The sequence below is a fragment of the Symphodus melops genome (assembly GCF_947650265.1).
Source record: "Symphodus melops genome assembly, chromosome: 15".
Classification (NCBI taxonomy): domain Eukaryota; kingdom Metazoa; phylum Chordata; class Actinopteri; order Labriformes; family Labridae; genus Symphodus; species Symphodus melops.
This window is the reverse complement of record NC_136705.1, coordinates 6900342-6912906: the sequence shown is the minus strand read 5'-3', so window position 1 is coordinate 6912906 and position 12565 is coordinate 6900342. Positions and strand designations below refer to the sequence as shown.

At 39.0% G+C, this 12565-nt stretch overlaps 2 protein-coding genes across 7 annotated transcripts in view; one reads left to right on the top strand and one right to left on the bottom strand.

Annotated features, from left to right (window-relative positions):
* The window catches only part of usp54a (ubiquitin specific peptidase 54a), a 202013-nt gene that overhangs the window by 133758 nt on the left and 55690 nt on the right, over positions 1 to 12565 (bottom strand). The gene's annotated exons all lie outside the window — the stretch shown is intronic.
* The window catches only part of ldb3a (LIM domain binding 3a), a 44411-nt gene that overhangs the window by 14200 nt on the left and 17646 nt on the right, over positions 1 to 12565 (top strand). For all 3 annotated transcript variants that reach the window (XM_079362154.1, XM_079362152.1, XM_079362153.1), the window contains exons 4-6: positions 4863 to 5014; positions 8969 to 9038; positions 9967 to 10157. In XM_079362154.1, coding sequence (XP_079218280.1) covers positions 4863 to 5014; positions 8969 to 9038; positions 9967 to 10157 — 413 coding nt within the window. The remainder of the gene's footprint in view (positions 1 to 4862; positions 5015 to 8968; positions 9039 to 9966; positions 10158 to 12565) is intronic.

Here is a 12565-nt window from a genome sequence, read left to right as displayed (position 1 = left end):
AGTCAGCCAACAAACTCCATCACAGCAGAAAAGGTTAAAAAGCAGAAGAGGAGGCATTTGCATGATGTCACTGAGAAGTGTAGCGTGAGGCTGCTGGGATCCTGAGACATGCCCTTAATAACCCAACTAAGCCTTTATTGTCTCTTTGATATCAATGTCCTCTTCTTTGATTCAGTTTAGTAAAAAACACTTGAACTTACATATTTGGATATTGTAAATAACTTGAATAAATTCACATCTTTAATAACAACGTGATATTTCATTTGTGCTTTGGTCAGCTCAAATGTTTGTTTAAAACCTCCATCTTAATGTGATACAACAAGAACCATTAAGCTTAAAAAAACACTGAGAGTCACAGGCTATGACGACGTATTTCATTATGCTATAAAGCTGACCTTAAGTCTTCTGTCCTAACCATGGACTATTCAATAATGGAGTCTGGTTCTAATGTTGGTGGTTGACACCTATAGATGTTAAGTAATCAGACTAAAAGTGTTACATGAGCTTAATACACCTACTGGAGCAGACTTACACATAACTCTGAAGCGCCAACAGGTCACTTATTTTTTTTTTTTTAAAAACATCCCTGTACACTTGTTCTGAATTCAGGAAGGGGCTGTAGAGACTAAAACTCATTTTTAACAGGCTCTAAACGTGTTTATTTCTGCCAGGAAAATGGGCATTTAAATACAGGCTCTAATGAGGATTCCTTTTTTTTTTTAAGCCTGCCTCAAGTGGACATTCGAAGAACTGCAGGGTTTCTTTTTGCACACTTCTCATTGGTTTCATTTGGAGGTTGACACTAGTAATGTCATTTCTTTTCCCGTTGTAAAACAATTTCAGTTCCAAAGCCAGCCTCTAAATGTACAGCCAATATTCTAGAGATCATTTTCAAAAGTACCAATGCTTCGCCTTGAGCTGAGCACTGCTTAATAAGATGAATATTAGTTTAAAGAAATATAAAACAGTCATTTTCGTTTTAGTCTAAAAAGTTTGAAAACCTCTGTTTTAAATGATTTTACCTCAGCAGTTTTTCCTCCTGACTATATTAGCAGACAAAGAACTGAAATAATCGGTAGTACAGTTTGGATGTATATTTTATATGATAAGTTTCCAAAATGAGTGCCTTAACACACTTAAAGTGCCTCCTGTGATGTTTTCTTTATTTTTCCCTTTTTTGTTTCCTTTCATGGTGGTTCAGAAAATTTTTCTACAAAAATATCATACTGTATATGCAATATGAGGAGTTGGTTGGTTTTCCTTTTACACTTTCTGATTTTGAAAGAAACACTTTTTTAGTTTTCTTTTCAATATAAACATCAGTCATAACTCTCCTACTCATGGGGAAATAGACATCGGTATTTGAACCCAGGATCGTCCTTAAGTGCTGTGCCTTTGTTGGTAAGAGCATGTGACCGCACAGATGATCTCAAGTTTGAATTTCTACAGTTCTCTGGATTGAATTTCCCATCCATGACAAACACCCTCTGATGATTGCTTTATTTGACCCTTTCAAGTATAATATGTTTGTATCTTTTAATCTAACTGCAGGTTTTGTTGCTGCTTGGATCAGAATAGTAAATTCTACAGTGAAAAAGTAAGAAGTGTCTCTCTCTCTCTTGTCAGCTCTTTATAGATTCAGCTCATGAAAGAAAAAAGAAGGGAAGAGAGATTAATGATCCTGCAGCCTGGTGCATTGTGGGAAACAACAGACAGATAACTTGTATATTTCACAGCTTGTACGCATGCTGTCTGCTCAACAGCTCAGCAGCTCTTTGTGTTTTCAGGCTCGGCTGGAGCTTTTAGCTGACATACCAGCGTGTGTGTGTGTGTGTGTGTGTGTGTGTGCGTGTGTGTGCGTGTGCGTGTGTGTGCGTTGCGTGCGTGCGTTGCACTATTGTCCAGCTAAACTGTAAATGAAGCCCGATGCAGCTTCACTAGCCCTTTTAAAAGCGAGTCAAAATATGCTATCATTGTTCTAAAATGAAAACAATGATAAACCACAAAATAACAACAGTTGTTCACAATCTGCCATTTTAATCGTTCTCATTCTGAATTATTGAGATGTATCTATTGTTAAAACCAGTCACAATTGATACTGTTGTTTAAAATAACAATTTAAAAAACAAGCAACATTGTCTTCCATGTTTGACCTTGAAAGCAATCTGAGTTTACCCAACAGGTAACAGCTACCCAATGAAAGACCTTTTCTCTGAATCAGCAGTAACAATGTGCCCTGACCTCAAGTGAGGGTTAGATATCACATTGTGAAGCGTAGCAAAGGACGCTCACTGTCCACTCTGCATCTATGAAATATTTGCTTACTACAGTGAATTTTAGTTTCCCCCTTGTCAACAGTATGACAGGTAGTGCATTTATTTTGAAGGCAGAGGAACTTCAGTGTCATAGCACCACACAAACAATCTGCGGTCATTTAGCATTTTGAAAGATGTAGCATGTTCATGACCATCATTGTGAGGTATAGTTTTTGACACTGCATGCACAACTTTGAGTGCTTGACGCTGGACAAAAAATACAAAGGTAAAAGGAAGACGATGTACGCACACCAGCAGCTCCAATTTATAATAAATAAAAAGTATCTATACATGTGATGTTTTGGACTTATATACAGTATACAAAAACAACAAGCTTTTCAGTTGTAATTTGTCTCCACAAGGAAATGTGATGGGTCTTTTACTGAGTATGTATAACACTGATTTTTGGTATAGATACATAGATAACATGAGCAGAAAGAAGAGACAGAGATGACCATGATGACAGTTTGGGTTATGGAAAGATTTCCTGTATCTGTCCTTGTGGCAGCAGAGTTGGACTCGTCTGTTAGAGAAGCTGCTCCTCTAACTGTTCAGTCGGTGGTGCAGAGGGTGATCAGGATTATCCATAATGGAAACCAGTTTGTTCAGAGTCCTCCTCTCTGTCACCACTACAAATAAGTCCAGCTTGCAGCCTGTCAGAGCAGGCATTCTTAATAAGCTTGTCCATTCTCTGCCAACATTTTGAATCAAATATAAAATCAAACTCTGATATGTTGATGTTGTTCAGATGCAGCCCTGAGCTCTGTTGAATATATTCTGTCCTCAGTGCAGAAACTCTTCCAACTGGATCTGGACCAGTAAGCTAAGCCGAGTGTTAACTGGGACTGGCTCCCTGCTTGTCTGTCACAGTCTGGGGCAGCCAACAGCCCGTCTCTAGGGGGCGATGTTGTTGTTCAGGTCGATTAACTTGAATTCAGTTCAAATGTCAGCCGCATGAGTCAGAGCAAGAGCTTCAGCTAAGTGTCACAGCATTGTTTAACCTTTATCAGTGTGTGTGTGTGTGTGTGTGTGTGTGTGTGTGTGTGTGTGTGTGTGTGTGTGTGTGTGTGTGTGTGTGTGTGTGTGTGTGTGTGTGTGTGTGTGTGTGTGTGTGTGTGTGTGTGTGTGTGTGTGTGTGTGTGTGTGTGTGTGTGTGTGTGTGTGTGTGTTTTATCCTGGAGATTTCTCTTGTTTACCAGTCTGTTTTAAACATTTTCCCAAATAATGGACTATCAAAGGACAACTTCACATTTTTCAAGTCTATCACTTCTTAAATGTTTTCATCACTCTGTCTCAAACTATATTTTCCTCCATCACCTCCACCTTTGTAGAGGTCAATGGTCACTCACAGTGGAGCTAACCCTGAGGGATTATGAAGCAGTAGAGTAGAGATGTGGCTCAGCAGGGGTTAGTAGTGTGGAGACAGCTGTTACGGGTTTAACACTTCGGCATGAACACTTGTGTTCTGTGATTTTGATCCAGGCGCCACAGAGGCCTCGAGGCTATAGAGGGGACCTGTCAGCAAAAGGTCAAAAGGTCACTGCATTACAGTCATGTTTCCATTGTGGTCCAACATGAGCCTACGCCTAAAAATCATTTTGTGCATGTTGTAGATGTGAATCCCCCCTCTTGGCAACAGTTAAAGGCTTCAACACTCACTCATGCAGCTTAAAGTTTTGCAGTGTGGAATGTAAAGAAACCCTCACGTGAGGTTAGGGCACGCTGTAACTGTACTACAGAGAAGAGGATCTTAAGGCTCTCTTTAGAGGATCTGTTTGACAAACTCAGATTGCTCTCAAGTTGTTAAAGTAGCATGGAACCCCGACCGGGTGAGCAGGAGCCCCAGTCTTTTAAAACAGTGCTGTTTCCTAAACCGTGTTTACCTCATTTACCATCTTCAGCTTAGAAGATTTCTCTGCCGTATTGTAAGTGTTTGGGTCTTTTAGTGAAGTGAAAGTAGGACATCCTCTAAAGTCATATTGGTTTCAGAGGTTTTCATCTGCAGTGGAGATTTCTATTTGTCTGAACGCAGACATGTTGGCAGCTGTTTGGCTGTTGTTTCTGTGTTTCAGCTGAAGGTTAAGCCTTGTTTTTCTGTCAGGTGTCAGTAAACATCAATACTGTGCCGCTCCTGTTGTGTGTTTTGAGGTTAAGCTTTCAGACATAATTATCATTAACTCCTTGATTATTATTTACAAACCATTTGACTGATTTGATTGGATTGTTTTGTAAAATCCATGGAACCTTTTTCATCCAGCTTTTCATGATTAAGTGATTGAAAGGTTCAGATCAGCGTGTGCACTGAACTGTGGTATGTGGGACAAATGTATTACTTATGCTAGAGGCCTAGAGTGAGGACATCTCTTCACGGAGGAAATGTTAGACTGTGTCTTTTCATACTATTTTTTTGATACTTTAAAACCAAAAAGTTGAATAAAAAGTCAACTAGAGAACCAAAGCATCTTTATTATGAAACCTGTCTTCTGCACTGTATTTCACTGTAGGCTCTTTGAGTCAATTTAAGATTTACATTTTTTGTTTGGACAGATCACACCAGGGAGCAAAGCAGCGCAGGGTAACCTGGTCCAGGGTGATGTCATAGTTGCTATTGATGGAGTCGGTACAGACGGGATGACCCATTTGGAAGCCCAGAACAAGATCAAGATGGCCACCTACAACCTTGCACTCACCATGACCAAGTAAGGAGGGAAACAAATGATTTTTTCTCGATAAATATATTCTATATATGTGTTTCAACTCACCCCTATGTGTTAGGACTTGACCGAAATGGGATTCTTCGGAGAGTATACCAATATCTTTATCTGGAAGAAAAAAGCCTCTTACTGATATATTGGTGGATATCTTTCTTCGATCCATGTTCAATCTGTTGGGATGAATAGACATACTGCAGATATACAAATTTTTAGCTTGATGTGTATCACCTCTTGACACTGTGATATGCTTATTGTAATCCATATAGCGCCCTCTGCCGGTGACAGCCAGAAAACGGTTAATGCAATACAATTAAGCTCAAATGAAACGCTAATAAACAGGTAAATAACTCAGCGATACCGATTGTCACGAGATAAGCAAATATTGGCCGATATTATCGGCTGGACAATTAATCGGTCTTGCTGTACTAGGCGTAGTTACTGTCATGACCCAGCTCAACAAAAAGGGGAGACAAAAACCAAGTTTAGGTTTTAAAATTCAAAATAAAATCAGATTAGACCAAATTAAATAAACAAACAATTCTTAATTAATCAAATTAGACCAAATTCATTAAACTTTAATTCGGCCGAATGAAATATTGACAACGTGGGGTGAGGAAGTCAGTAAAGTATGTGGTGTGTGATGTGCATGAGTGGAATAAGTGTGTGTAGGTGTTGTGAAATGCAAACATAGCAAAAAGGTAACTTGGTCTCAAACAAAACGCAGTAAACCTGTGGAGAAGCTTAAGCCACTTCAGCTTGCAGCACACTGGGCCCAGTTACTCTAATTAGTGAGCTGCAATGAGATCACAGCTTCGAGACACACCTTCAAGAAAATCACAGGGACAATGTAATAAAAACATTACCTGATGACACAACTAGGGCATCACAGGACATACCCAGTCAATAAAGCTAATAAAGATTCAAATTCAGAACAATTGAAGTGTGAAGAGATTTGTTCAGCTCGGTTGATTCTGATGAAGCTTGACATCTTTTTTAAGGGGCTGAACTGCAAAAGTTTTCTGGGTCTGTTTTGGGCTAAAACAAAGAGTTCCCAGTAAGATCCTACTTCTCTTACCCTGAAGATGTCTGACAGCAGAGATCTGATAAGTTCAGTGAGGAAATTAATGTTGGTCTGCCGGGAGCTCAGTGCACAGTCTCATAACTGCAAACCCTCTGGGTGATGAAGATAAGACTGAGGAGCTTCTGTCAGGTTGTCTTCTTCTCCTCATGTTTTATTAGTGTATATGGACAGTAAGGCCTGTGGTGGACTGGAGAGGAAAGGTCAGGTAATAAAATTGAAGCATTTAACCCTTAGCACTGCCTCCTCTGATGAAATGGGAGGAATAAAAAGTCAAGCAGCACAGTGGAGGCAATGCAATGATGTCTTCATTTTTTAAATTTATTTCAGGGTTAATGCTTTGTTTCCTTCTATGCAGCACAACATGTCTGAAATAAATCTGTGCTTGTCAGTTAGTTGGGTTCATTCCAACAAGTCCTCTAATTTATAAAAAAAAGACTAATTGCTTGTGAGAAACGAACCATAGCGCTTTTCTTATCTGCCTTCCCAAGCTGTTTATAGAAACAAAAACTTTATTTTAGCCTTTTTATCCTGCTACTACTTTGACTAAAAAGTTACTGAAAGGATTTGACACAAAGTTTGAAGTAATTGTTCGTCCTACGTGGTCTAACATGAGACATGGTGTTACTCATTGGTCTGTGGATCAGTGTTTTGAGGTCAGTTGTTTAGAAATGCGGCCTCTGTCAGCCTTGTTATGGTTGCCAAAGGGACATATTTGAGGATACATACTGGATATATGAATAAAAACATATTTCCTGTATTGCCATGAAATAAGACCTTCAGTGCCTAGATTACCTGTGAGGTGCACATTAAGTACCTTGACTGTTTTGAACCAGACACAGTTGTCATTTTTATGCCCCGCAATTAAGCTTTCGCCCACATTGGTGCACATGGGCGTGGTCAGTGCACAGGTGGTGCATTGCCCTCTTGAGGAGGCAGTAATAACTGCACCATGGGTCAATAAATACTTAATAAAGACTTCGGAGGCTAGTACAGCTATATCTATTTCATTTTTTTTAACCAGGAAAAACCGAATTGTAATTAAAAAGATCAAGATCTTTTTCAGGAGTGTCCTACTCTATACTGACACAATGCAAGATACTTAATTTGAATACATGAAATAACACAAAACAAAAAATTTAAACAGCATTAAATTATTAAAATCAGCCAAACATCTAGAGCCTGAGTGTTTCTGCCCTCCAGTCCGGAGGTACAAGGAAGTGTTTCCTGCCATTGGTTAAGGCCTTCAGTCTAGGAAATGTTCCCTTGAACCATAATAGCAGGAATGAAGGTGTACGAGTGTTTGAGAATATTTGTTGGATCTGTTGGATCTGTCTAAACTTATGCTAGTCATGCCAACATACTGGTTGACAAAAAACAAGCAGCCGCAGTCCCATACATGACACAGAATATGTGTTGATTTATCAGGGGAACGTCAGTTTTAAGTCATAATGATAGATTCATTTATTAACTCATATGGACAAATTTAAACTTCTGGCCCAAACAAACTGTAAGCTGTAGCCGTTTGCTGGATGTGTCCTGACTTTCTGTTCTATAATCATCACTGCTCTCACATGATTACATTCATTCAGTCGGTTTCTTCCAAGGCCAGTGGGTGAGTGTATGATGCCTTGTGGAAAGCTTTGGGATTCCATTAAAAAAAAAAAAAATGAAATATGATGTTATATCTAGTTAAATAGAGTCGAATGATTCCTTTGCAGATGACAAGTCTGCTTTTGTCAGAATTTTTCATTTACAGTCTCTTTTATTTCTTGAGCATGAAGTTCACAGTAAAGATTTTCTATAGTCAGTGCACTTTGACCCTTGACCTTCAACCTCCTCCTTTTTCCATTTTGTAGCGGAGCGATTGGATTTTTCCTGCCAGTTCCCTCTCTATCATTGGTTCTATAGAATAAGAGGTGGTACAGTTTTACTCTTGTCACCCCTTTCAGTCATACATTCTTCCCTTTAAGTGACTCATTCACTCGAAGGGTCTCAGTGATTTAGAAAAGAAATGATTGCAAATTACATATTTTTATCTTTCAATCCTAAGAGCTCTGGACCATTGGAAGTTGTAGCTCAGGATATGTTTTGGATGAACCATTTGAAAAAAAAAATGAGAAGAAAAAATAATGGGTTAAATGTAATCTCGTAGCAGCCACTGTTATTGTTTTTATTGAATATATATACATAAGATTATTTTTACCTGTGATTCTCTAGCAATGTTTATTCCTGCCTACTTTGAAGATTTACATTTTTATTCCAGATCACACATTTTTTTAGTTTGTTTGTTTTGTTGTTTTTGTTTTTCCTTTACACTTCTTTTCACGTTGGCAAACTCATCCCTCTTTTTGTTCCTTTTTCTCAGAGTTAAAAAAGATGTAAGAATTAAAGACAGAACATGATAAGGCACATTTCATTTATTGTGGACGCTTACATTTTTAGTATAAATAAAACAGCTTGACTTACAGTGGTAGATTCCGATGTTTTCACACATGCGCTCCACAACAATTTTTCAAACATTTGAGGAAGGCCGGCTCCTAAAATGTTTTGGATGCGCTCATTGACTCTTGCCCCTCACAGCAAAAAAAAAACCCAAAAAACCTGCACAGGTGACAGGTGGGATATAATAACACCTAGCTTGCAGAGAATTGGCATGATTCTTTTTTAACCTTTCATTTGACAGGAAAATTCCTGGATGAAAAATGTGTTTCCATTTACCCATGCAGCTCACCCCAAACATTTGGAAAGCTTTCTTTCTTGTGCATGTTTACAAAAATGATAATAAAGTTGGTAAATGTGTCAATATGAGGCTGATAGTTAATTCTATGTCACTTCAACTGTTTTGTTTCTTCCTGCAGGTCCAAACGTCCGATTCCAATGCAAGCACCAAGAATGGACGCAGCTATTCCCCTGATCCCTCACCAACAGGTAACTTTACCCATCATGCCTTTCTCGTGCCCCAAACTGTCGTAAGTGTCTGCCAAGCTGAAATCCACCCCAGAATCTTTGGGGGAACTGATCAGCCCATCAATGCTTTCACCTCACAGACTTTCAGTGCATGTCTAAGTTTACTGAACAGTGATGACAAAAAAAAGCATCCTGGATTACATCACATGTAGATGATGTGAAAGGATTTCCCAACTCAGAGATGTTTTAATACGACAGCAAAGTAAAACATCTCTTCCGGTGAAGGCATCTTTATATGACATAGCTAAACTGCTCCTTTTTTTTTTTTTTTTTTACAGTGTTTAACTCCTGCTAGATTTTCATGTTGATTTGTATTTTGTATTTGCCTCCAATACTGCTGATATTGGCTCTGCATTGAGGATGATCAATACAAAACCAGTTTCCAGGCACATGTATAGATTTATTACATCAAGTTTTGGATAGTTCAGAATCATCAGACTTCGTCAGAAGACAATAATTAAAGGAAACAAGATGATAAAGAGGCTATACGTACACACACACACATACACACACACGCGCGTCACGCACACACTTTGTGGACCTCCTGCATACTCTTTCCTCTCACTAAAGCTTTTTTCACACTCGCTCAGAATAATGAGTTGTCGTCCCCTAGTGGCCACAAGAAGAAAGACAGAATTATTTCTTCAGACTACAAAACATTGACATATACAAAAAAGAAACCTTTTACCTTTTTTTGTCAAAATATATGATCAAAATGTTTGATTATATTGATAGAATTTCATTTATAACATAAAAACAAATGTAATAATATTTCTAAAATATTAACGCTCAACTTATCAACATAAAAATAATATTGATAGGTCTTACCGAGCATTCTTTATTCCCACTACATCCCGTCTCCCTTCTCCACCTCCTGCTCCATCTGAAGCCTCAGTCGATACAGGTGAACGGTCGCCTGTCAGCCTGCAGTGCCTCCTCCGGGCCTGTAGAGGCCGACTCTCCTGGGAGCAGGGTGGCGGTCAGCCCCAGTAAGAGGACGCAGTATAACTCACCAATCGGCCTGTACTCAGAGGAGACTCTGAGGGAGATGGCAGCCATTCAGGCTGGTCAGCCTGCGGGGTAGGTAGACGAGACGCTTCAAGGGGGAGAGGGAGGAAACATGGCCGAAGATACATGAGTGTTTCTCAGAGAAGGAGATGCTCGACTGGTACAAACAGGAAATCAAACACAAACCTGATCAGAAGGAGATTCCCGCCAGTCTGTTGGTGTGAAATTAATTTACTGACTTAATTCATGTTGTCCCATTCAGTTCAGTTCCTGCAGTCCTGACTAATGTTTCTCTCAATGAATGCATATAAGAGGTGCATGTAGCCAATTGTAACGTCCCATGAGAGGTCACCATTTTGGAGCCATGAGTAGTCTTAATGGAAATGAGTCCGCCAGCTTCAGCTTAATTAGGAAGTTGTTTCTGACAGTCACATTTTATTGGTTTACTTATTTTGGCCGACAAAAAAACAACTTTTTAAATGAAGCCACATGATTCTTTGGCTTCATTCAAAATGATCAAAAATATCTTTTGTTCTTTGCAGCAGCTCCTTCTCCGAGACTCCTTCAGTCTTTGAGTAGCATTGCCCTACCATGTTGAACAAGACGTCAACAGAGCAAGAGTTATAACTTCTTCAATTTGAATAAAAAATATGTAGAATTATGAACTGAAAGAAGGAGAAATGAGGGTTCTTCAGAACATTCACTTAAAGTCCCCAAACTGCAACATGGCTCAATATGATTCATAAAAATTAATTATAACTGATAAATGATTGGTATGGCTTAGAACTAGATTCATTGTATTGAGGAAAATGTCCCACAGTTAAATAGAACAGAAGTTTTGCAGGTTTGTTGGGCTAGAAGGTAATTTAACACTTTTCATAAGTACTGCACATATCTAAAGTTTTGAGGTACTTGTGTTTATTTCAGATGTTTTTGTGATTTATACTTTGACCCCACTTCATCACAGAGGGGAATATTTGAGCTTTAACTGCACTGCATTTGATTCTAATTGAGAATCAAACAAATCACAACTCACATGAGGAGTTTAATCTGAAAGTAAAATAGACTGACATTCACGCCTCTATGTGACCATCAAAAGCAAACAAGACCATAAGTGGCAAGACAGATTATATCTTTGTTTGTATATGAAACGCCTGAGACCTCTGCTGCAGGGTAGGTGTCGGACCAAAAAGGTTAAAGCGTTCTGCAAAAAATAAATACATTTTGCGCTGAGATAAATTAGAAAACGAGAAATTTTGAAACCTTCTATAAAAAGAAAGTAAGGTCACAAATCACTTGAGATATTCAGTCATTTAGATATGTAATATTACAATGCAATGCAAAGTAGTCACTGAAGTGTTATTTTGAATGTAATACTTTAACTTGAAACATAGTTGTGCACCACAGTTATAGTTTGTCTTACTGATAACTTCTTCCACTTCTCAGTGATGATGACTTACTAAGTGAGGAGTTAGAGGGAGTATCACATGTACTCCTGGGCTGAACTGGAAGAGGACAGCTCATCCAAAAAAATACATTACTGTCCTAAAGCACGCACGCACGCACGCACACATGCACACACGCACACACGCACACACGCACACACGCACACTTTCCTGTCACAGATCAAGTTTCTTCTGTATCCGTCTCAGCATCACAGAGCTATGGTGGCAGGAAGTACCCATCTGTTACCATAACTATTTGTAATCACACACACACACACACACACACACACACACACACACACACACACACACACTTTACTGTTACCGAATATGCTTATGGGGTTTCCTCAGTTCACCGTGTGATTCGGTTACTGTGTCAGAAGGGGCCAAACACCTGTTGGCTCCTCTAGTTGCTATAAAAGGTCAGGGGACCTTCTGGACACACACACACACACACACACACACACACACACACACACAGACTCATGAACTGGCTGCCCTTGTCTCACCTTTGAGCATTAACACTGTAGATTCAACATTTTCCTAAACACAAATACACAGATGTCTCCTGGATACATTATGGTGGTTTAATTTACTGTCATCTGTCTGGATTAAACTAAAGCTTCTCAATGTGACAATATTACAATATTTTGACTTAATGCTAAAATTACTTGTTACATTTTTTGATTTTTTGAATATTCCGATTTCTGCTACTCTCATGTCTGTATTCATCAAACGCACATTTACCTTAGCATTAATGGAGGGAGCGGCGAGAAAGATTCTGTTTAAAGGTTAGAATCCACCTTCCAGTACTCAAAAGATCACTGATGTACATGTCAAACTGATTTATGTAATGATCACACACATAATGTTTGCTTTACAATAGTTTGAAGTTAGTTTTCATCACAGACTGACTCTCTGGAAATCCACAGACTTGATTTTTTCCCCTTCAGGGTTTCATAATTCTCTTCACGCACAGATGTGACGGCTCTGCAGGTTCTGATATATTGGACGACTCGTCTCTGATCTCTGACA